Raw genomic sequence first — 24354 nt, forward strand, 5'->3', positions numbered from 1 at the left:
TTCATCCAGCAGTTGCAAGCAGCAAGGTCGTTACTTCATTATCTCAAACAGTGCTCACAACCTTGTCACCTTGCTACAACACACGCTCTTGCACACTCCTTTTCCCGATCAAACGTAATAGCAGTCGTTGTCAACAAGGTCTTGTCTTTGTCTCAGACGACGTTCTCTACTTGCAATCTTTTTACGTGAACAGCAGACAGCCGTTGTTTAGAAGCAGCTTTGTTTACGTGTAGCAACTTGCTTTGATACACATGGATTCCAATGGATGATGCCATATCACCTATCAACTATTCTGCGCCATACAAGCATTCTTCTCCTGATTGAGCAGCTATACACAATGACAAACGAAGTGGTTGACCCAACAGCCGGATGGAAAAGGAAGGATGCCAGCAAACAATTCTTTCTATCAACATGTTGGACTTGCAATGGTTATGAATGGATGGATGGATGCAGCCAAGCACTGTGATAGGTGACCCTGAAATGTCGCTAGCAGGAAGGATGGATCATGTTACGTGATTACAGTTGAGGATGATGATGGATTGAATGGCATGGATCAGAAAGCTTCGATATTTGACGAAAGGCGGTTTGCTGCCATGGATGATATTGGGATATCGGAATCAAGGCACGCACAACAATTAGTTTGCAATAATGATTGAAGATGCTTATGACGGCGGCAACCAAGGGATACAATGATACAACAATGATACAACAACGATGCCCGCTGATTCCTTGTGATCGACTTGGTTGGTTTGTGGAATGAAAGGGAGGAAGGATTTCGAAGGTGGAGAACGAGATTGGATCATCTACATCATTGTATCGAGATACCTTATTCCTTTGTCACACTACATTCGTTGAAGCTTCTTTGTTCGTACGCTGATAGACGATAGGCAGTGGCATTTCTCAGCGGGCTGTATAGGTTTAAATAGACGCGTTTGTTTTCAAATACAATAAACCCATAGTAATGGTACCCAACAATAGTCCCTCGCGCTTGATTGTAAAATTGTGAGATATTGACGTCTTTATTTCTACTATGCTTCAATCGTGATGCTAAATGGAAGATGTCTTTGTTTATTGTGAAGTAGCTAAAGATGCAGGACGACTTGTTTGTGCAGCTTAAGCCAAGAGTGTCGAATCTCTTTTACTATTTGCTTGTCGCTGGCATCTTGATAAGCATGTCCAGATATATGAGTGCTCTTGTATTAGCATTTTGGTATTGAAGGTGTGGTATATCCTTTTGATCCAACATAGCTTGTTAAACAGTAATGGATCAACATGCACCGATATAGAAGGTGCAGTGGTACACGGCGTCGCTGTTAGCTGCACGTCTCTCCGCATCGGCGTCGGCATGATAGCTTCGTGCCACATTAGGAGGTGTCAGTTTGCATGATTGTCATTGACAACACAATTTTACTTCCCCTTCTACTTGCCCACATGTAAAGAAAGAACGGCGTCTTTAGGCAGAGATTAGCCTGTAAAACGCGCGACGCGAAACGCGCTGAGTATAAAAGGAAATTGGACGAAAAAGCGCGAAAAAAAGCACGTAAAAAAACCACGCTGGGATTGAAAAAATTTGCGCGTTTGAAAGAGCGCTCTTTTTCTTATAAAACAGAGCCCTTTTCCTCTGAGGCGCAGTATCCTCCTTTCTCTTGCCCGGTAAGTTTTCTATTGTTCATTCATCTCTTGGCACTATGTACTCATGTAAGTTTGTTATAGAACAAGTTGATTGGAGTGGTCTGCACAGGGGGTTTTTTTCCTTAGCCTTTGCCGCGTAACAAAGCGAGGTTTTTTCCCCCTTCTTCGTTACCCCTCCGCCTGAATGTATTCATGTTGCGCTGGTCGTGTTCATGGATGCTCTTGGGTCGTAGCATGACTTGATGTTATCCGCTAAGCGTGTTCTGGTCATTGTTGCAGGAGTGGAGTATGTATATGCCTTGCTCCTTGTGAGGTTGGCATGAGAGTTCCTTTACCTCGCAGTTGACAGGGTGTAAGGTTACGCTAGCGCAACAGACGTGAAGCGGTTCCCCTTCTGCAATGAGGAAAGATGAGGCGTCGCCTGCTGGAGTGTTGCGTTATACCAGCAGTTCTGACCGCCGACCAAAATATGAAAATGATAATAGTAGTATTAGAAGGTGGTAGTAGTATTAGAAGGAGTCTCCCTTTCCCATATACGTAGTAATAGATCACCCACTTGCCCTTGTTTACTATAATGAAGATAGCATCCTCTTGTATGCCAATAAATCAATCCTGCACTTGTTCTTATTACAATGTATACGTTTATTGTTATCATTGCATGCATGTATCACGACGATCTATGTCTATCTTGGTGACCTATGGAAAGGCATTGTGTATGGTATCATGGCAACCAATAAAGAAGTTGAAGGGAACGGGTGTTAACGATCCTGTTGACACGATGAGCAAACGAGCATTCAACCTCACCACACCTCTCGAACAAGATTGCTAACGTGCTTCTCAAGGACACAAGAACAAGAAAAGTGAGGAATGGGAGTACACAATCAAGGTTGCAAGGATCTTATTGACATGGTGGTGGCACCGATCAGCAGCACGTTTGACCGTTGAAGCTCGTGAATGCTGTCAAAAAACATAGTGGCACAGGATAGCTGGTTGTTTGTATGGCAGCAAGTGTGAAGACGATGGTTGCAACGTAGCTAGAAGGACACGTTATTTCTTATCCCTTGGACCTTGCTAGTTTATTCCCTTCTTGCTTGCTGGTTGATCAATGTACTACAAACGAAATAGAAGTCTTGTAAGAAGAAGCATATACCTTTTCTGATACAATAAAGAGTGGTTGACCTCAAGAGAAAAAGTGATCCTCCATTGAGTTTCTGGACGAGAGGCCAATTGGTATGTCGTATCACTTTCGTCTGTGTGCATTAAATTGATAGGGTTTAGAAGATTGGAACAGCTGCAGCGGATGTGATATGGAACCATTACTTGTCATGCACCTACTACTCCTTTGATACATGCTGTTTACGTACCTTCCTAAGGTAGTTATTATCCCTTTTGTGCAACAATCTGTCAACAACGCGAATGCAACCATTGCATGCCATTTCATTCGGTTCAGCACTTTGCCTATCTCTCGACACAATCAATTAGCAGCAAACAGCTCCATTACGCTTACAGCGAGCATAGGTAAAACATAGTAGGTACCTGTTTCACGAAATTTTCATAATGAAGCGTCGAGGCTTTATGAAGACAAAATTGATCAGCGCGCCTGAACACACACTGTGTGCCATTGTCAGGTTCAAGATAGAAAATCCCAAGGTTACATAGACTCCTGTAAAGGTAGATAAATACATACTACGAGATTATGATGTGGTTGTGTAGAAGAGTAAGCTTATGGTACGCCATAGATGCATGTATCGTCAAGCCATTCAACGAGAAGTCAAAGTTTACGAACGAAGCGAGCCCAAAGTTCTTCCTATAGGTGATCCCATGTATACGACATTGACGTGTAGCTGCATCAAGTGATTTCTTTTGAAGAAGTTCGATTCAAGCGAATTTTATTCAGTAAGCATTGTCACGTGCTCTAGCTTATAGTTGCAAGGTGGGTGATATCAAACGTTGTCAAACTCTAATTGAGAAAGGATTGATTGGGTGGTGGTGGTCGTGGCGGTGGTGCAAGATGCATGATCCATCCATCCAAAAATGAAGCGGGATTTCTTTGTGCTTCTCCTTTTTCATGGTCTTGCCTTCCAATCTTGAACTCGAACGAGCAATCCACTGGTTCAATATCCAGCATCGAAAGAATTATGGTGCAGACACAGTGAGTAGCCGTGCAATGTGTCATGTCGCCCGCCCTTTGCTGAACTTTGGTTTTGCGTAGCAGGTACATCCTTTTCACTTGACGACGCGATCAGCAATCTAACGACAGCGAACCCATTGGCTCCCTTTGACAGCAACAACCACCTACGATCAAAGACATTCTACAGATCTCTGAGCTGCCACCACGCGTCTTGACTCGTATGTTGAAATGGACCCCAAGCTTGTACAACGACGATACTGATAGAGTTGTTCCTGCATTTTGTCGATAGTTCGTGATTCTCCAGTCAAATGCTTCGTCGACAACAAGCTCCCGGAACAGTTGATCCATGACTATTATCTTGGTAAGCCTGGATTATGACTCAAGAGGGAAAAGAAGGATCGCATTAACATATGGATCCTTTTTAGCCTTAGTGATGGATTATTTCAAGACCGAGGCACAGCCTATTCTAGAACGATGGATGACAAACAATGCAAGTACACCTTCTTTGAACGACATGAAATACAACTTGAAAAACTAATACGAGATGAATAGGATATGAGTCTGGAGGAATTCATTTCACAATTGTATGCGATTTATCAAACGATTGAGAACCCTCTCAAAATGCCACTGCTTATGTAAGTTTTGGCTGTACAACGAAGTACAATCGACTAAGTACATCTTTATGCAACAACAGCAATAGTCCATTAAGCTCTCCAAAGCTGAAGACACATCTCAAGCAAATCTGTTCAAGAAATCTGCTCACGACGCTGGCGTCTGGAAAAGCTGAATTCGACAGAAAGCGGGATGCATTTTACCTTGAGGGCTTTGCGTTATTTGAGACACGACGACCTTGTTGGGTGCCTGAGCTATTGAATGGATATGACACGCGTGTGCTTTATGAAGATCTTGAAAGCGATATACCCTATTTTACCGACGCTGCCACACTTTCCAATCAGCAACTGCAAGCTATCATTGAACGCATCATCAGCTCGGGAGCCGCCATCATGATGGATGAGGATCCACCCGCTTTAGACGACGCTTTGATTTCATTCAAGAACACATGCCATCAAATTCATGCACTTGGACTTACAGCAGATATGACACCTCTTGTCCAGAACAGGCTGCAAGAAAAGCTGACACTGGATGCTGATTGGGTGGATGACATTGGCCAAGAATCGATCCTTGATGATACCATGCTATGGACACGGCAGGTCTTACTTCCATGGCTCTCGTTTATTTGGTTGGCCCGTGACATAGAGGAAGAGCAGTGGTATGATTTCTTGCGAGCGAAGATCAAAGTCGAACATCTTGCTCGAAAGATATTCTTTGATACAAGGCAAGTATAGTGAATAGCCACTCATGTGAATTTTGTCTAATGATGCTATCACAAAATAGATTGAGCAGGATTTTCGATATCATCACGGAGTATCCTGCTTCTGAAAGTGTGGTTCTTGATCTCAAGGTATATTGCTATTTTCATGATCCATGCCCATCCTTTAATACCTTGTTCTGCTTTAGCGTATTGCATGCAAGAAACGACCTGAAAAGCTTGGCAACGACAACATCTTATTACATCGAATCAAGGAAGCTGTTCTTAAAGAGTAAGTGTTATTGTGAGTAAGAGAGAGAGACTTACTAATGGTGATGGGGGATAGATTTCAAGCGCGACTGTTGAAACTGAGCGTATGGCCTACAGCGATCCTGCAACAATGCGTGTTATGTGTACAATGCCTCCGTGAGCTTGATCCATCGTGTGATATTCTTTTGCCAATCATCGATAGCGTACGCACATATCTCAGGTATCTACCAAAATGAACGACATTGAAGATAAGGATAGCCACTTATGGACAATGATTAGAACGAAACGAAATGATGCTGTTGCAGCCGTTGTGGATATGATACGGGAGGGCGAAGAGTATGGATTATCGGATGATGACATTTACACATTCAAGGAGGGTGAGCTCGAAGGCAAAGAAGAAATGGATGAACGAGGTGAGTTATGGTCTTTGTTAAATGGCATGAAGCGCTTTTTTATTTACAAAGGAAAACAATAGAACGCCTTCGTCGCATTGCTATTGATCCAACTGCCATCTTAATCAGCATGTGTGGTTCGGCTGCCGGTTTTGTAAAGGCCTATCAAGCCAAGCTTAGCAAGGAGCTCTTTATGGTGAAAGACTATGATACGGATGAAGAGATGGCCAAACTCGAGCTTCTCAAGCAGCGATTTCCTGCCAACACGATGATGAGCTGCGATATCATGCTGAAGGACCTTGCTGAAAGCAAACGCATTGACCGGCAGATACATGATGACAATGTGGGAGTACAAGATACATTTCACGGCATGGTTCTTTCACGTCACTATTGGCCTCGGAAAAACGCTGATGATGAGGATGACGAGGATGAGGATGAGGACCCGGAAAAACCAGTGCAGCTGCATCCTGAAATAGTCCAGTAGGTTGGCATAATGTACCCTTTCATGCATGTGGCTCATTGTATATTTCAAAAAAGGTCAATGGAACGATTTGAAGCCCAGTTTAGAGGATACAAGACGGATCGAAAGCTCAAATGGTCACCGACACAAGGATGTATTACTGTCGAGCTCGAATTTGGAGATCGAACAGCCGAGTTTAGAGTGGATTCAATCAAAGCATTGGTGATATCGGTTTTCAATGATTCAGGTAATGTGAGAATGGACCTTCCTCATTTGTCAAGTGGCTAATTTATGCATAGACCAAGCTTTCACAGATGATCAAATTGCCGAAACGCTCAATGTGGATGTGGACTTAGTATTGGAGGCTTTGGAGTTTTGGGAAAAGGAAGGCGTGCTGGAATTGACAAGCGACGGTGTTTTTCGAGTATTAGACGAAGAGCGATAGTAGCGATTATTGTACATCATCATCATCATTATAAAGACGATTGAAAAACAACAACATTGATTGAATTTGCTTCTCCTTTTATACAACAACATATATGTGCATATGAAACTATAATATGACCGGCATAGCAAACAACACCAACATATACAAAAAAAGTGCATAATAAACGAATCTAAATGAGAGGGAAAGAAAAGAGCATACCATCGCCTTGATGAAACTATATACATTGCATATACGTGTGAGACTTTGATCACGTTGATCTTGGCCCTGTTCGCTTGGGTGGTTCTTGTACGGTGGTATCCGGTGGTAGGATATGTCTGCTATGTGGTTTCCAATTGAGTTTAAAGTTCAATCATGCATGCATGTATGTATGTAAAAGGACCCTTACCCTGATGAAGGAATGACAGGCGAATGCATATAACTTTTTGGTTGCGAATGATGTGCTGGATTAGGAGGTGGCCATTGTATAGGACTATTTCCAGTTAAGGGTGTTGAAGGAAATAGATTGGGTGCTGATGGTAAGGGTGGTTGTGAAGGGTGCATAGATTGATGATAGTATTCTGGATATAGAAACATAGAATTGGATGACGACGACGAGGATGCAATAGATGAATTGACAACGGGTGGCTCAGGTGGCAAATGCGCTGCTGGCATACGAATGTTGTGGTTGTATTGCGAAATGGGAGGCGTAGGTGGTGGACCAGAAGTGTAGGGCTGCATTTGTCCCTATAGTGAATAGATTTCTTAATATCAGGCTTAAAAGTAAAACGAAAAGGAGATAGGCATACATACCTCAGGCATGTAAACGGGACGATAGGGCATCATGGATGAAGCTTGCGGATGACGATTAGGATGATGGGGCGGTGTCTCAACACGATACAAATCATGCATGCGTTGCTGTTGTTGTTGTATGTACATATCCGGTGTCTGCAGTGGCTGATGCTGCGATTGATCTTGTATCGGTACCTGCAGATCCATTGTATGTACCGATGTTTGGCTGTCATCGATGTAGTCATCGTCGTCGTCGTCATCGTCATCGTCGTTGTTGTTATTACGCTGATACTTTTTGCCATTTTTCATAGAGCCATTGGTATGTCCAGCCATCGCCTTTTGCTGTTGTTGTTTCTTTTTCTCCATGGCTTCCTCTTTGAGTCTTGCAGCTTCAGCAAACTACAATGAGCCATATGTCAATGCCTTTGTTCTCATTGTTGCCATGGATACGACTTACGTCTTTGTTTGTTTTTCCTTCAAATGGCTTATCATACTATAAAATCAAGCCCATCATTAGTCATGTCATCTTTACAAGCCATTGATTTAGCCATATCTTACCTCTGTGTACTTCATCAGAATGCGATCGATTTGCGTGCTAGAGTATTGGACAAGCTTCCCATGTGCATTGAAAATGATCAAGGCCACTTCACAATTGCACAACACGCTCAATTCGTATGCCTTCTTCATTAATCCATGCTTGCGTTTGAGAAAGGTGACCTATGTATGATGATGCCATTCACCACGTGTGCGTGTGTGTGAGTGTGAGTTTTCGATCCTACTTTATTTACGAGTCTCGTTCTTTTTTTTTTACCTGACGATTACGATCATCTTGGATTGGTTGAATTTTGATCTTTTTACGACCCATATCACAAAGCAAAATCAGCAGAGGGAGAGAAAAGAAGAAAAGGGAGAGAACAGACTTGAATGACAGGACACACTGCCTGGTATTTATATTTTTGAAACGCAGCAACAAGCGGTACGGTAGCCGATTGAGCAGTTGGAGTGGACGAGTGCACGCTGTTTTACGCGCACGCTCATACATCGTCATAACCTTACACGCACACCCACACACCCACGATTTGACCCAGGAGTTTTTTTCGGTTTTGCATGCTGACCACACTGGCTGGCATCATCATCAAAGTTACACAAGCTATGTGCCAAAAATACATACTCGAGATGTTGCCATGTACCACTCGAGCATTTCTGCCACGTAAAAAAAGGGGGAAACGCTACCCTTAATAGACTTTGTTGCACAAGTTGAATGAAGCTTCGTTCCGGCTATGTTATTGCCTTGTTGTTGTTGTTGTAAAATCTCAGGTGAGACCCTGTGTGAGAAAAAAAGGGCGATGATCAATAGCATCGGATTACTACTGATGCCAAGGTTACCATCCTCATCATGGTATCATGGCAACAAGGCATCATCATGTAAACGTATCATGAGCAATGTTCCTTTACTACAATAGCCATTAGGTATGTATGTAGCATTGATCTTTTTTTGTTCTAATGGATAAAGCCACCACCAACATGATTGTTATTTCAGCACATGGAGCACGACGACGATCGTCGATTTTGAGTTATTGTATTAAAAATGTACTGCAGTTATAAATAGTGTATCCTTTTATTGCATCCACCGTGCATGGTTACTACTGGATGATGAATTCACCCGGTTGTCCAGGGGAGAGGACAGGGGAGAATTGAATGAGTGAGAAGGTGTAGAGATACAAAATGAGGCAAGGATATAAGGTGATTAGGCTGTCTGACACACAACGCTTTTTTCTAATTTTGGGCTCCAACAAAGTGGATGCTCGCGTGGACATGTGCATAATTGCATGTGGAGCAACACCTTGTATGTCCATGCACATTCTCATGGGTAATCCCCTTCTTTTTTCCTTTAACGGATGATACGCCATGTAATCTTTTTATTTCTCGTGCTTAATTCGAGGCTTCAGCCCCATTCCAACATGTCATTTAACAGGGCCAATAGATTGAAACGGAGCCCACTATGAGTGTGTGGGTGGTGTAGTGAAGAGGCACTAATGACTTTTTTAATGACAGGCAGCACCACGTATCCGCGGCTAATAATAATTGGGCATTGTGGCGTATATACACAACCACCGGTACCCGACACACCTAATTGCGCACAACATACAACAACCAACCATGCACAGGTTTCTGATCTGAGACAACCCCATTTGCTAAAAAGACCCCATGCTGTCATACATGCCTAAATACCCAACTTGGTTGAAAAGGCAAATACCCTTATGATAATGCATTTTCATTTATAGCTATTGTATGATGCTACATGTACCTGAACATTGCTTATGGCGTTGTTGAAGGTGTGCATAGTAGTTGTAGTGCCACTCTACGTATGTTGCTGATGCTCCGTCCAAAACTCCTATTGTTTCTTCCCCGTGCCACGATCTTTGTTACTGCGTATGTATGACATCTCCCATACTCATCGGGTGTATCTATTTTAAAACAAGTATCCTCGCAAGTGACTGTTACCATGCTTACATAAACGAGACGGGTATTGAAAGGGTGTGTGTGCGTGTGTGTGTGTGGATGATGCCTTTTACAAGTGGCGGGACAAAGAAGCAGGCAAGATGTCTGTGCACACAATCGCGGTGGCGACCGGGCATAAGGAATGGTGGTTGACGTGGATTACAAAGTGAAACGGTGGTACAGCTACGCCACACACACGCTAAGTCTAATTGACAATGAACATCCATCATCCACATGGCATATTACTTTATACTTCATTGTGGCGAATCTCCAATAAAACATAAACTTGGCCATACATTGATTGAAATAAAAATACATTTGTTGTATCTTCCTTGGTTAATTCATTGTTACACGAGACCCTGTATGTCATCATCATCATTAAGATACACCAATCAATGGGAAAAAGAAGAGAGGAGCAAGGATGATATAGGTTTGAAATTGATTTTTTTCACCTTATACAGAATCGAAATGACAAAAAGATCAAAACTATGGTAAAGTGTATTAAAGAAGAAGCGAAGCGTGACGAATAAAGAAAAAAAAAGAACTGAAAAGGACATGCTCGAAATGCTTAATTAGTTTATCAGGTAAACAGCCATAGAGAACAAGCTTAGCAGTGGGTGCCGAAACTCGTTCAGAAAGAAATAAATCATCCCTCGTTGAAAATAAAGAAAAATAGAGGAGATGAAGGTAAGCCTTGGGGGGAATCTTGAGTGTTATGGATGGTTGGAAAGTTTTGTGCATGCGTATGGGTTTGAAGGTGTTGTGTGTGTGATGAAAACTTTTACATGGCGCCCATTTGGTACATTCGGTCAAGAGCTTGCTTTTGCAGCACCGAATCTTGGAACCTGGATGATGATGATGATAAGGTCAGCTCATCATTTCTAGTACTACTTGTACCATGCACGCATGTATGCCACGCCACTTACTTTCGTAGTTGTTCATTTTCATGCACTAATCGTTCAAGTTCGGATAGCAATGCAGCTTGTGTACTTTTGAGATGTGTCAAGTGTTGGACAGCTAAAGTAGAATGAATGTGTTAAAAAGGGGGTTGTGATGATATAATTATAGAAACCCAGTATCCATGGAAACCACCCCAAAACTTACTTCGATGGAGCAAGGTAGCTTTGCTCATCTTTTTGTTGCCACATCCAGGCAAATGTTGTCGTAATTCATCAAACCCATCCTTGATCTGGGCACGCCTTTTTTGTTCGGATTGAATATGGATTTGACGACGCATCTCTGCAGCTGATAAACCGCTTTCAGGATCGTTGCCATTGTTATCCAAATCATCCGAAGAGCCATCCTGTTCATCGTCCCGTTGATGTCGTTTGCGCTTTTTGCTGTTTGAAGTACCATTCTCATACGTCTCCTTCGAGTATTGATGAAACTCGGGCAAAAATGACTCTGGTAGCTTGTTCACTTGTGCCAGCTTTTCCGAGATGACTTGACCAGCGGGTGGTGCTGCTGTGGTAGTCGGAGAACATGAAAGAAGCGGGGGAGTCGTAACAGGGGGAGAGTGCACCACCGACAAGCAAGAAGATGAAGACGACTCATCGGGGCTCGAAGGTAAAAAGGCTTGATGCTGTTGATGATGATCCAAGGCTGTGCCAGTGGTCGTAGGAATAGGCATCGCACCCAACGCTGCTGCTGCAGTGGCCGTAGCAGTAACAGGCTCGCACATATAACCCATACCATCTATAAGATGACATGTTAAAATCTCTCCTACTACAAGTACTCGTATTCACTTGCAAATATCACTTTTTTTTTTTACCTGAAGGATATAGCTGCGCGTCATAGGACTCGAGCTTGGGAACATCGGTGTAGGTGTTGGAAATGATGTATTCGTCAAAACCAAAGTCAGATTCCATTGCTGTTGTTTGCGGTTCGGGAATGAAGTGAGAAAGGGAAGAAAGGGAGATTGCTCAACGAAAAGGGTTGTAAAAGAGGAGTGTGTGTGTGATTGTGTGTGATTAGAAAGAGGCAAAGGGCAAGAGTTGGTTACTATCGTTTGGTGCGTGTGCTAGGAAGTAAGTAAACCAACAAAGAGGGAATAAGGACAACGGTAAAGAGTGATTGCTGTCGAGAGAGAGGGTTATTTGTTTAAGGGAGTGTGAGTGGGCTGAAAGAAGAGAGCGAGAAGCTGTGAAGGACAGTAAGTGTGTGAGAGAGGGAAGAAAGGAATAAGGCGATGGAATGGGACATGGATCGTATTTTGCTTTTTAACGTGGTACAGACTTGGAAATCTTTTCTTTTACCTCCTGCTCCCTTTACACATATGTATGTGGATAGCGGTGCTCATAGGATGATGGGTGAATACATAATAATATTATAGCATGTAGGTGAATCACAAGGGGGGGTGGGTGGAGAGGCAGGTTGACAGACCCGCCTGTTCTTGGATTACCCAATGCGTTCCTGAATGATAATGATGATGACGCTTTTTACTACTACGACTACTACTACAACTACAACCACTCACTCTATGACTCCCTTATTTCCTTCTCCCCTTCTCCCTTACTCCCAGATCCATCTTCCATCTTGTTCATCCCTTGCCACTATTCAAAAATTATATCACTCTCCTTCCTATTCTAGTGGCAAGCGGGCTTCTTCTCCTGCAATAAAAGAACTGACACTAAGCCTTAAGGTCCCATAAAAACGCCAATCACCGTTTCGGAGACCAATAGCCCTCAAGTCCGCTTACCCTTACCCTACTACACAATCCATGGCTATGACCCTACTTGTAAGCGAATGGCAGCTCAAGATGATCTCAATCGAGGCACCAATGTTGTGTTGCATTAATTGACACGCCATGTATTCAAAATACCATGTATCCAAACGATTTTGCCTTAATGCTGCAGCATGATGATGTTGCATGAATCATCCTTTTTCAAATTTACAAGCATAGCCCTCTTCACATCCATCGAGCAAAACCATGATGCGTAGCTCTAAACCTAAAAATCTTTACTATCCTCCTGTGTCAATGGGTACATGGTATGTGAACCTGTTTCGATACTCATGTCGTTTGTCCAACATCATCATGCATGTAGTGTCACACAATCTGTACGCTGAGTTGCATTTGAGGAAACTCATATCTCCATTACACCACGGCGCTTTGGCCCGAGCATTTTCTTCTTCGCTCTTTTTCTCTCCTCATCTCCTCCCCTTCGTAGACGAAAAGGAAATTCTGTAAAGACATAAATGACATGGGCTATATATACATGCATCTAATATGTGAACAAGGGGGAAGCTTAGCTGTCATGGTGATAAGCGCGGCTTTGACGCTTGTCATTTATAAAGATGATCTTTTTTCTTTTTACTTTTTCAAAGTTGCTTACCGATCTCCCCACCACACAACCCCCTTTTGCCTGCTCCGATACAAGTCTAGCATGTACATAGGTAAATGGATTGGATACCGATTAATAACAGGCCTCTAGAATCTATTCTTGTACATCGTATGGTTTTCTTTGAGTATGCAACACGAAGCTCATTTCATGCCATCAGCCATGTCCATTGTGTCCTTGTATGCTCTTTATTTGATGATACAATGGCGCACAGATCTTATTGTGGCCGTTGCTGGAACAAAGAATTGAGGCGGCGTTTTGTACACAGTGGTCATTGTTGCCCCTGTAAATTAGATGATGGTTGCCCAAATCTTTCAAAGGACATACCATTACTCTTATTGAGCCAACTCAAGGTGCCCTATAGATTCCGTTGCTATGGTGACGCATGGATGATTTTTGGGAGGCTGGGTGATACAGTGGTTAGTCCTCGTAGAAAAGTGTGGTGTGTGAACGGCTTTCAATATCCGAGATTACTTTCCTTCTACAGTATCTTGTATGAGCAAAAAAAGACAAGCTGCCTATGAGTTGTGGGTCGATACTTGAACCATCACCATACTCGAAAATGTTGCTTGATAGCGACTTTGCATGATGAAATTAACACGTATCAACTTCCCAATCTTTGCATACAAACGCTTCATTAATCAATTGATACGACGGTATGCATGTTTGCTGATTAGCTATCAGGTACTACTTGTCGAAATTCAATACAAACCATAACCCTACGTATGGTTTTACGTGGCTCGTGCGCATCATGAAAATGTCAGGTTACTCAAATCTAGTTGAAGAAGTGTGCTTCAAGAGGAGCATCTGCTCATCCATTTATGCTACAAGCGAGAATCACGCCATATTGGAGCCAAAGTTAACATGCATAAAGCAGATAGATGCTTCCCTTTTGGAAGCCACGAACGCACCCATGACTCGTTGCTCCTTATAAGGATTACCTCTTGAGATCGAGATTGCATCCTTTTCTTTTAAAGTGCCAGCAAAGCTCAAAGGTGTGATCTCGCTGATTGGCATGTGCTCATTGCCCCACAAGTTATGTATCCTACTCAGTCGGAGTGGGTTCATGCTGCTGTTAAAAGTTTGCATGAAAATGTTTCACTTTTTCATATGTGTGGGGAAACGATCATCAAAAGATTATCGGCACTGGGGGGTTCCCTTGAAAAGAACCATACAATGACCACAGGATACAAGTCGCTTTATTTGATGTTTGTTTACGTGACAGCTTTGCAGATGACCAAACTCTACATAGTAGGCAGGTGTTACAATCATGGATGAATCCTGGAAAAGTTTCAAAGCCAAATGCTAGTGCATAGAGGATATAAATGCGCCTTTTGCTTTTTATTTTTTTTCTCATTTGCACCTTTTACTTAACATCACACCACCCCCACAATGGTCAACGCGTCTATTGCAAAGCAAAACTTTTCGACTGAGGCCGAAGATGTCATCAACAGCCAAATCCAAATAGATCAAATTGCCCAACAACAATACCTTTCGACTGCAGCATACTTTGGGCGTGACGATATTGCTCTCCCTGTACCGTTTTATAGCATTTCCTTGCATCTCATACGAAATTACTCATAAATTTATTAGGGGTTGGAAAAGCACTTTTTAGAGCAAGCTGAACGTGAAGGTGAACGTGTACAACTTTTGATTGATTATCAGGAGACGCGTGGTGGGGTTGCCTTGATCAAAGATGTTCCTCAACCCAAAGTACGTTGTCTTGAAGAAGAGAAAAGAGACACTGCAACGACATCTAATTTATAATGATAGGCTGAATATGGGACTGCAAACATAGCTATTGGTACGTGTTGTTTCTAAAATGGTGGTGGTGGTGATTTATTATTGTTGACAAAGGACGTGTATATGATGTTAGAGGCCAGCCTTGTTCTTGAGAAGGAGGTGAACGAGTCACTTTTGAACATGACGCGTGTTGCCATTAATTCAGACGATCGAGAATTCAAACACTACTTGAAGTAAGCCTGTGGTTCGCTTGTTTACGATATGCGCATGACCCAACAACAGGAGCCTAATACTATCTTGGCTTGTAACACAACAGGAGCAAGCATTTGACGGAACGTGTGAATGCAATTGAAAAAGTGTGCAAGGGATTGACTCAATTACAACGTACCAAAGGTGAAGGGCTTGGATTGCATCTCTTTGATCAAGCAATCTACCACAATGATGGCGAATTTACTGTTGGAAAGTGAGAAGAAGAAAATAAAGTATGATTGTCATCACTTTTGTGTATAAATTAGTCGTCGTATTCATTAGAAACACGTACTGCTCCACTAGCAAACATCCATTTCCATAAGAACATGCTTTCATCATGCTGCTTTGTATCACCGCAACAACAAGCTCAACATTTACATGTAAAAGTGTGTATGTATGTATGGGGTGATTACTATATCAGTGACCCCGAAAAGGTCTCCTGGCAGATCATGTAGAAGCCTTATCACGCACTTTAGGAACGACGCATTCATATCACATCTTTGTTCTTTTCTTTTCTTTCTTTTATTTGTTCCTCTAGACAATGTCACACAACGTGCAGTTACCCAACAACCCTCCTCATCGACCACGCCATCAGCATTCACGATCGCAGCAATTGACGTCTACACAACCTTCGTTGACATCACGTCGACATCAGCAGCACCATAGTATCTCCATTGGGAGTGGTTCTCCAAGGGGGTTTCTCGACCATTTCGTTCATCAGCCATCGCAACTCCATGGCCCTATTCCGACTTCACCTATGCCGACAAGTAACACATCGATTGATATAGAATTTGATGGGGACACTCAAGTGATCATAAGACCCAATAGGATAGTCAAAGGTTAGTTATCATCTTGCATATTGGATTCCCCCCCACCAACGCTATTCATGACATGGATGATGCATTGCATGTTGTAGGCAAAGTCATTTTACATGCAGTGGATCGGCTTTACTTGACACGCATTCGAATCAAGGTATGATGATTGTTGTGGGATCGAAGTTTGGATCTTGTTATTCAATGATCTCTTAGTTTTATGCAGAGGAGACGGCCATGATAAAGCTGGATGATGGATTATGTCAACAAGCAACGACGACCTTTTTTGAGACGGAGCATACAGTATGGGGTGATGAAATGAAACGTAAGTCAGCCAAGAAGGAGGGGGGAGGCGTTTATCATCATCTCCCCTTATTAACGCCATGATTATGGATATAGCTTATGCACAATCACCATGGGAGGAGCTGGATGCTGGAAAACATGAATTTCCTTTTATCTTAAAGGTAACATTTATTATGCATGTTTACTACTACTCTCGCTGACGCTAATAGATGATTGCTTGATAATGTTGCAGTTCCCCAATGTTAATTACCCACCTTCTGTTGATGACCCTCCTGGATTCAGTATTCGATACATTTGGTGTGCTCATGCTGATGGCCCTGCTGGACAAACCAATACAATGAGCAAAAAGTGTATCACGCCTTATCGACCCATCATTGCTGCTTCTCCAGGTACGTACACGTATGCTTGCATAAAGGGATGATGTCACATTGCTGAATGTAGTATACACCATGTAGATAAGGATTGGACATTTCGAACCACACTTTTCAAGGAGAACCATGGAGGATCTAAGAAACAGCATGCTCTTGCACACTTGGTGGCCAAATTCAACAAGCAATGCTATTGTCCAGGTAAGTGTATATTCCTAGCTAATATCGACGACGATGTAGTAACATGTTACTACTTTAGATGAGCTTTTATCCATGCAATTGAACATGGTGCCATTGAATTCTGATATCAAGATCACCAACATGGCATACAGGTTTCGACGTCATCATCAAGGAAGATTAGCGACACAACGAGGCACTGCTGTTCGACAACAAACCCATGAACTATTGGATGCCACCATACCAGAACCATCAACATCATCCTCCATTGTCTTTTCGATTCCTACATTGATGGTGTCACCCACCTTTTCATCTCGCCATATACGTACAACATATGATTTGTTACTGAGAGTGACGATGGAAGAGACCCATTTCTTGAAACGATCCACCACCTTCCATTGCGAATGTTCAATACCCATCCATATTGCCAATTTACCTTATGATGAAATGATGCGGATTCCAGACCTGTATTCCATCGAACGCTATACCCAATCCAAACTATCCCCTTTCTTTTATGATGATGGCCAAGATAATGAAACAACATCCCCTCCTGGTTATTACGCTGGACATGATCGACATGAACGTACGGTCTATTGGAGCATGCAAACTTCACCCAAATTCAACAGCAACGGATGCAGTGCAGTAACACCTACCACCACAACAGCCTCAAGCAATGGCGGCGGCGGTGGTCTTATGGGTTGTAGTAGCACGACAAGCCATCATCAACGTGGTAGTAGTTTGCCAGATATCGGTGAAGCCAATATCCTTCTTAGCTCGTCAGATGAATGGTCATAGAAGAAAAGCATTGGAACATCACATAAACAAATGGCAGTAGTAGCAGGAGGAATGAAAAATGATTGCATGAGGATGATAGAAAGGATGGCTTTGTGAATCCATTTTATGAGCCCGTAGTCTTCAACAATCCTATGTGTGTAGCTGATGCAACGATTTTATGGATTGGAATTGACAACATTTATGATGCGTGGGTGGGTGGGGGTGGGTGGCATGAAATTTATGCAGGTTTGACCCATTGTACGTCAAAAGGCCGACGCATATAGGCTCATGGTTACACAGGGTCCGAAAAGAAGAATCAGAGATTATCTTTGGTGAGACCTCTCTCTCTCTTCTTTTTGCGAGTTTGTTTTTGGTACGGTGGGAATCCATTGTACGTAAGCTAAGGGGTATGCATACCGCTTTAGAGGGAGACCTTGTTATAGACTCCGTCGGCGGCTGCAGTTCATCATGATAGAGGAGCGCTTCGGATTGGACAAGGATCACACTGAGTCATTTTTCTTATCGATGTAGTCTACAACAGTACCACCACTTCCACCACTTGCACACATGACATTGAACATCACATTTTTTTCACGTGAATGACGATCGGTGTCTAGCTATATATATAATGCTTATTGGGGCCCTGTAACAATAGCTGTCAAGATTGTTGCTGCTTGTAAACAACATAAACAAGCGGCTACAGCTGCCTGTGGATGGTGTGATTGTTGGTTGTGGTGGGTCGGTGGGTGAACACAGAAATGGAAAATCATGCCTATTTCGATAGGACCGATTCGGGAGAATGATTACTACAGAATATCTGATTTTATTTTCTTTTCTACATGACAACGCAAAGGATGCAGAAAGAGAGAGAGGGAATACATGTGTGTGTGTGATTAGCAAAGTACAAAAAGATGCGGTTGATCGCTTATATATGTATATGATTATGAGGTGTGTGTGTGGATATACTAAATTGGACATTGTATGTGTGTATGTATATAAATGTGTGTGTGTACGTACAGGTGTTGAGACCAAAGAAAGAGGGAAAAAGAGATAAATTACTGCTCTGAATAACATGGAGGTGGTCCCCATTCGGGTTGTAAGCAAGCTGGTGCCTGTTGTGAAGATGCTGTGGTGACGGTGGTGGATGAAGTCGTCATCGTGTTGCATACACCACCCAATGATGAAGAAGCCGCAGGTGATAAAGTAGGTGAGGGGCGATGAATGGTGGATGGTAAAGAGGAAAACAGCATAGAAGTAGGTCGTTTGCCTTTGGTCGCTTTAGAAGTGGGCGTTGTTGTTGTTGCTGATGATGTGGGTCGTTTATCTTTGGGCATTTGCTTGAGTTGACAAGGACATCGATTGCATGTGCCCCAAACAGCATCTTGAGTGATGGGCCATCGTTGTAACCAAAACTCGGTTGTATTGCTTGCTGTTGTGGTCATTAAAGGATTTCCCTTTTCGATGGTTTCATAACTGGGAGGAGGCGGTAGAATTGTTTGACGTTCATCATCGGCTGCCACAAGGCGACAATCAAGCAAGCGTACAGGCGTCCCCAATGTCACCTTGAAAGCTTTGCCATTCGCTTCAAGGACCACCATGAGATGCAACCAATGGCTGATTGAAATGCTGGCATGGGTCATGTTGGGAACCAAGGTATGTTCACATGTCGGCACCGGCATGACAAAACGGCCTTCAAAGTATTCGCCTACTCGCACAGGCTCATCCAACAGTTTTAGATTGAGTAATTCACCTTGCTTTGGATCATCGGTTTCTTCTTCAGAGGTCGTATATGCGTTGTTGCCACCTCCTTGATGTTGTGGATCATCGGGTAATCCCTTGCTGGTATCTCTATTTGTTGCTCCTCCTGGTGCTGCTGCTGCTGCTGCGGATGTGGTGCTATTGGCATTGTAAAGATCATCGGACCAATGATGTCGATGGTGTCGATATCGTCGTGATAAGGTTGTTGTATTGGGTCGTTGCTGATGTTGTTTCTTTCCCACATCAAGTGATTGAATACTGCTTCCACTGCTGCTTTCATCATGCTCCGTTGGGTAACCATAGGCCCATTTAAGCACCATGGCAACCGCTTCGGTATGTTTGCGTGTTTCAGGTTGACCTTGCTTGCCATAGTAATCACCAGGCACTTTCATTGTATAGTCTCGAGTCTCGGAGATGCGTGTTACTATGGAGCGGATCTTGATATCATCGGTCAATGGTTCTAAAAGCACTTCCACACCCACGCTGGTGCCAATGGCAATCGCTGTTCTGTCAATGCTGAGCCGATATCGTAAACCATATTCAAGGGTGCTGGCAGGCAAGTTCCAATTATCAACGGTACGTCCTGCCATTGAATAAGCAAGCCGATCATGTTGCTCATCAAGGGCTAGTCCTAGATGGAATTGGCCATAGTACGATGGATGAATTTGGCCATCATCTTGGTCTATGGCGTAATATCGATCAAGACTGGTACGTCGATGAGCCCCTACTGTAGTTGCTTGATCAGGTGCCTGAATAGAAGGTTGTTGTTGTTGTTGTTGATTATCAGCTTGTGATGAAGATTGAGCATCGTCATTGTTCGTGTTGGAGGGTGTTGACGTTGTGGGTGGTGCAAGACTTGGAATAGGCTCTATGGCTCGTACAAGTCGTAAATCAGCTGTGGCTACTAATTTTTGCCTTTTCCCAAAGCGAGTCCAATCAAGCCAACTAGCATGTGAATCATCTTCGGTTGACCGACGCAAGGTGGCTGTGAGCTTATATGAGATATCGAGACGATCGGGTATATGCAATGTAATTGGAAGAGATCCAGGCAAAGGAAACTCGAAAGGGAATCGCTGGATACCCGATGGCATGATGCCTTGTGAATTGGGTGGCAATAATGATAGCTCAATCACATGCAATTTGGTCTCGATAGGTTTGCCAGTGGGTTGTTTATCCATGATTTCTAAGTGTGCACATCATGTCAGGAAAAAGGACCCCCTGGAGCGAGTGCTGCTTTTATAAATGTATATACCTCGCCATGGATAATATCGTTGAATGCCTTCAAAGACGAGTGAAATGGGTCCTTGAATGGCTGTGTCTTTGGGAAAATTGACAATCACTTCGCCTCTCACAATGATTGTGCCTGTTGTATTGCCCAAGTAAGAGACTGGCTCATCGAGTATCAAGCGGAAGACATCTTTCTTTTCGGGTATCAAGCGTGACATGATTGTGAAAGAAAAGAAAAGGGGAACTGTGAAACAAGGTGCTGGGAAACGTTCTTTTTATACAACTTTAGTGCTCCGGGGCTCGGATGGTTCGTGGGGGATCGTCGTTCGAGATGCTTTTTGATCACCATCTTCATGCTGGCTGGCGAAAAAGACAACTGTAACATAAACATTATGCTGCGGTTGTGTCGCCATCCCACATGGGGGTGATGATGGAACGTTACCATTACGTGTATTCTCATATCAATCTCGATGTGAAATCCCAATCTCTGCTGAGTCATTCAAGACGCTATGTACAATGCCAACATGCCGTTTTGGATGCTACATCCCTACGCACACACATCCATTGATTCAATAATGCCTTTGTTAGCATTCAAAGCGATTGGCTTTTGCTTATGATGACAAATACAAGAGCTTCCCAACATTGAATTGGCTGCACATATGACCATGAACAGCGTGCTCCCAACCCCCACGTGGCACTGTTTGTACAAAAGCAAAAAAAAAAAAAAGATACATCCCAAGCGGGTTACATGTATTCCCATCTGCCCATTTTACAACTCCAAGACTTATAAAATGTGGCCCCCCTACTTTCTTGGTAATGTGATGATGTGTGAGTGAGTGAATGGGAGAGAGGATCTCCAACATGAGTGTATAGGGATGGAGGGTTCTAGTAGAAGTAGTTGTAGTGAGTCACTCAAAATACTCTCTCCTGGTAGGGCCACAAGAAAAATCCCCGCGGTAAAATGCGCGAGCAAATACCACACAACCTGATCTCGCTTTGACTCACTGTTGTGTCGCTTGACCTTTGTGTTTCCCTGTACAACATGGAATGATGTTATAGATGTGCCAAATTTGGCCGAGACCATGCTAAAGGTTGGAGCGATCCACTGCAGGTAAGCCTCTCTTCCTCGGATCTTTCTCTTTTTGTGCTATTTTGAGGCTGGTTGCTTGTCCCTATTTGCCTTGCTTGGTTAAATGTTTGATGTCGTATGGGATCACTGGTGTACATGGATGTCATTTTCTTTAGCTGTTTACAGAATAACATGCACGAGTTCAAGGCGTCTAGATTAATAATACAGCCTTTGCTGCTGATGTACACGTATTTTCATTCTTCCCATGATACATACGTATGTATGTACATGCTTGGTGGGTTGCTTTCTTATCTGATTTCAACACACACACACACACGCACACGTACACGTACACGTACACCTCATCCATGCCGTCAAGAATGTCAAATCATGTATCATCATTCATCCTGCTTTCATGGTTACATAACATAGAGGGGGGTTTTATGCATCATGATGGTAGAAAATTTGCGCAGCATAATGATGCCATGATGGATGGGTTCCGATGCTTTGGTTTATTACACAAGAAAATATAAACATGATATCCTGGTATACCATGTGTCTTTGTCATGGCTCGCTGTTTCTGTTGTGATAGGGTAATGGTGAATCCGTGAAGCCGGGTAAGGTAGCAGCAGCAGGTGCTGCGGATGTGGTAACAGGTAATGAAATACGTTCCATGGATGAAGGTACTGAAGCAGTAGCAGCAGCAGGGTGTCCCATCAATAGCAATGATGGTGTGTTGGATTCAGGTGGTGGTGTGGGTGTATATGCAGGAGGAGGGGGAATAGTGTCAAGATGGTGGTATACTTCCTGCTGCTGTTGTTGTTGTTGTGAAGAGGCTATAGAGGTGGAGGATGATATTGAATCCGAGCTATGGATATAAATGGATGGGTGTGGTAGCTGTAATGGTGACGATGATTCCCCTAATTCCTTTTCTGTTGGTGCAGAAGGAGCTGGTTGTGCTGATGTTGATCCAGCATTGTGGGGTGGGATAATAATAGTGGATTCATCGGATGACGATAATCGATCATGATTGTTGTTGTTGTGTATCCCTGATACAGCATTACCAGCACCACCTCCAGCGTCTTGCCAATTTTCTGGTTTGGTGCATGGCTCATGATTGCAATTGGAAAATGGGGGTTTGGGTGATATTGAATGAGTAGAATGCATGGATGAGCATGGTGAGTGATGCTTATGGTGATGATGTGCCTTTTTGGCTTCTCGTTGTTTTTTATGTTTGCGTATCTTGAACCATGCAAAGATGATGGCGCATATCACCACTGCCGTCCCACTGATGCTACACACAAGTACCACCACAAGCGTCATATCGTGTAACGCATTTTGATTATCCTCAAGTTGATCCGCAATGACGCTGCTGCTGTCATTTGCATCCTTTAAAGTTGTTTCGGTCATGTTGTCGTTCGCTGCCACCACCACCGTTGTGACGTTTAAAACCACTGTTTGGTCATCATCATCATCATCTTGTTGTTGTTGTACAGTGGATGTTGGTATTGCTGCTGCTTGTTCTTGTTGTCTTTTTAAATAGGCATTCGCCACTGGTTCAACCTGGTACCATGTTTCGGGGGTGGGTGCTGCTGGTGTAATAGAGGATGGTGGTGATGGTAATAATAATGCCAGCCGATTCTCATCTCCCTGTGCAAAAGCAAGAAGTACAAAGAAGAGAGCAAACGCTAGGATCGCCAAACGCATCGAAAATACATAAAAAAGAAAAGAAGAAAAGTGGATCAACCCCCCTCTAATGGCACACAATGGTGTATAGGTTGTCTGTGTGCTTCCACAAAAAGAACATGAGTTGGTGCATTTCAATCTCAAATTGCCGGCCTTGTGCCGTATTATTAACACGAGCCTACATCAACAGCATTCTGCATTCACCTGTCGTCATTCTATCCTGTACATCAGCCTCGTTAAACCCGCGCACCTTGTTTTAAGCCTCTTTGTTTTACACTTTAGATGCTCGGAATGCGTCCTAAAAGACATCATGGTTGGCTATTTAAAGAAGATGATCTACCATGTCGATATTGGCGACCCATTACAAACGTGTGGGATCATCCACCTTTGTTCTACAATATGTGTTTCAGGAATGCGTATACATATGAGCACCTGACTTGGATGCTTCCTCCACCCACCATTGATGAAGCATCAAGTGCCATCACAATCAGCATGTGCACGTGACATTCTATACTTTATGGATCATGATGTTATTGCAACAGCATCAATGGCATTATGTATAATTGATATGCATACAAAGAGGATACTTAGTCTATATGAGTATGTGTGTATGTGTGTATGCCTTTTATCTATTGGTGCCCTATGTAAATGGATTGGGAATCAAAAGAAGGGGAGTGCATGTCATGCACCGATGGCTAGCCGAGGATGATGATCATTGTCAAAAGGATGATGGCAAGTCATATAACAAAGAAAACAACAAACTTCCTGCTTTAGAAGTCAATGATATCATGGATAAGAGTGTTCCAGGATGTGATTATGGCTTTGTCACTTTTATAGTCTCCTTGTTGAATGTACCATCATTGAGGAGCGGGGGGAGGGTGGTGGGAGGTGTTCAAGATAATTGCGAAAACGGGAACGGATGGAGGTGGAGTAAGAGA

General features: G+C 43.1%; 7 protein-coding genes across 7 annotated transcripts; 3 read left to right on the forward strand and 4 right to left on the reverse strand.

The window, feature by feature from the left end:
* Positions 1-3700: 3700 nt before the first annotated feature.
* Positions 3701-6639, forward strand: O0I10_002773 (uncharacterized protein; the record flags this gene model as incomplete). Its single annotated transcript, XM_058482853.1, has 13 exons — positions 3701-3784; positions 3951-3981; positions 4053-4124; positions 4189-4253; positions 4316-4398; positions 4458-5099; positions 5159-5225; positions 5282-5364; positions 5419-5562; positions 5622-5755; positions 5818-6214; positions 6272-6441; positions 6494-6639. The coding sequence occupies 13 exons, from the start codon at positions 3701-3703 to the stop codon at positions 6637-6639; spliced, it is 2118 nt and encodes a 705-aa protein (XP_058346420.1).
* A 250-nt stretch (positions 6640-6889) lies between these two features.
* O0I10_002774 (uncharacterized protein) lies at positions 6890-8275 on the reverse strand (the record flags this gene model as incomplete). Its single annotated transcript, XM_058482854.1, has 6 exons — positions 6890-6959; positions 7028-7365; positions 7432-7809; positions 7868-7903; positions 7969-8127; positions 8222-8275. 6 exons carry the CDS (start codon positions 8273-8275, stop codon positions 6890-6892), a joined length of 1035 nt encoding a protein of 344 aa, XP_058346421.1.
* A 2418-nt stretch (positions 8276-10693) lies between these two features.
* Positions 10694-11780, reverse strand: O0I10_002775 (uncharacterized protein; the record flags this gene model as incomplete). The annotated part of the gene is made up of 4 exons (XM_058482855.1): positions 10694-10757; positions 10839-10929; positions 11017-11607; positions 11684-11780. 4 exons carry the CDS (start codon positions 11778-11780, stop codon positions 10694-10696), a joined length of 843 nt encoding a protein of 280 aa, XP_058346422.1.
* A 2862-nt stretch (positions 11781-14642) lies between these two features.
* On the forward strand, positions 14643-15460 carry O0I10_002776 (uncharacterized protein; the record flags this gene model as incomplete). Its single annotated transcript, XM_058482856.1, has 5 exons — positions 14643-14786; positions 14844-14963; positions 15024-15054; positions 15127-15226; positions 15310-15460. 5 exons carry the CDS (start codon positions 14643-14645, stop codon positions 15458-15460), a joined length of 546 nt encoding a protein of 181 aa, XP_058346423.1.
* Positions 15461-15783: 323 nt separating this feature from the next.
* On the forward strand, positions 15784-17697 carry O0I10_002777 (uncharacterized protein; the record flags this gene model as incomplete). Its single annotated transcript, XM_058482857.1, has 7 exons — positions 15784-16081; positions 16159-16214; positions 16271-16379; positions 16454-16518; positions 16590-16746; positions 16813-16926; positions 16985-17697. The coding sequence occupies 7 exons, from the start codon at positions 15784-15786 to the stop codon at positions 17695-17697; spliced, it is 1512 nt and encodes a 503-aa protein (XP_058346424.1).
* Positions 17698-18731: 1034 nt separating this feature from the next.
* On the reverse strand, positions 18732-20879 carry O0I10_002778 (uncharacterized protein; the record flags this gene model as incomplete). Its single annotated transcript, XM_058482858.1, has 2 exons — positions 18732-20617; positions 20687-20879. The coding sequence occupies 2 exons, from the start codon at positions 20877-20879 to the stop codon at positions 18732-18734; spliced, it is 2079 nt and encodes a 692-aa protein (XP_058346425.1).
* A 1415-nt stretch (positions 20880-22294) lies between these two features.
* Positions 22295-23437, reverse strand: O0I10_002779 (uncharacterized protein; the record flags this gene model as incomplete). The annotated part of the gene is made up of 1 exon (XM_058482859.1): positions 22295-23437. One exon carries the CDS (start codon positions 23435-23437, stop codon positions 22295-22297), a length of 1143 nt encoding a protein of 380 aa, XP_058346426.1.
* Positions 23438-24354: the final 917 nt, after the last annotated feature.

The sequence above is a fragment of the Lichtheimia ornata genome, assembly GCF_029851405.1.
Source record: "Lichtheimia ornata isolate CBS 291.66 chromosome Unknown scaffold00008, whole genome shotgun sequence".
NCBI lineage: Eukaryota > Fungi > Mucoromycota > Mucoromycetes > Mucorales > Lichtheimiaceae > Lichtheimia > Lichtheimia ornata.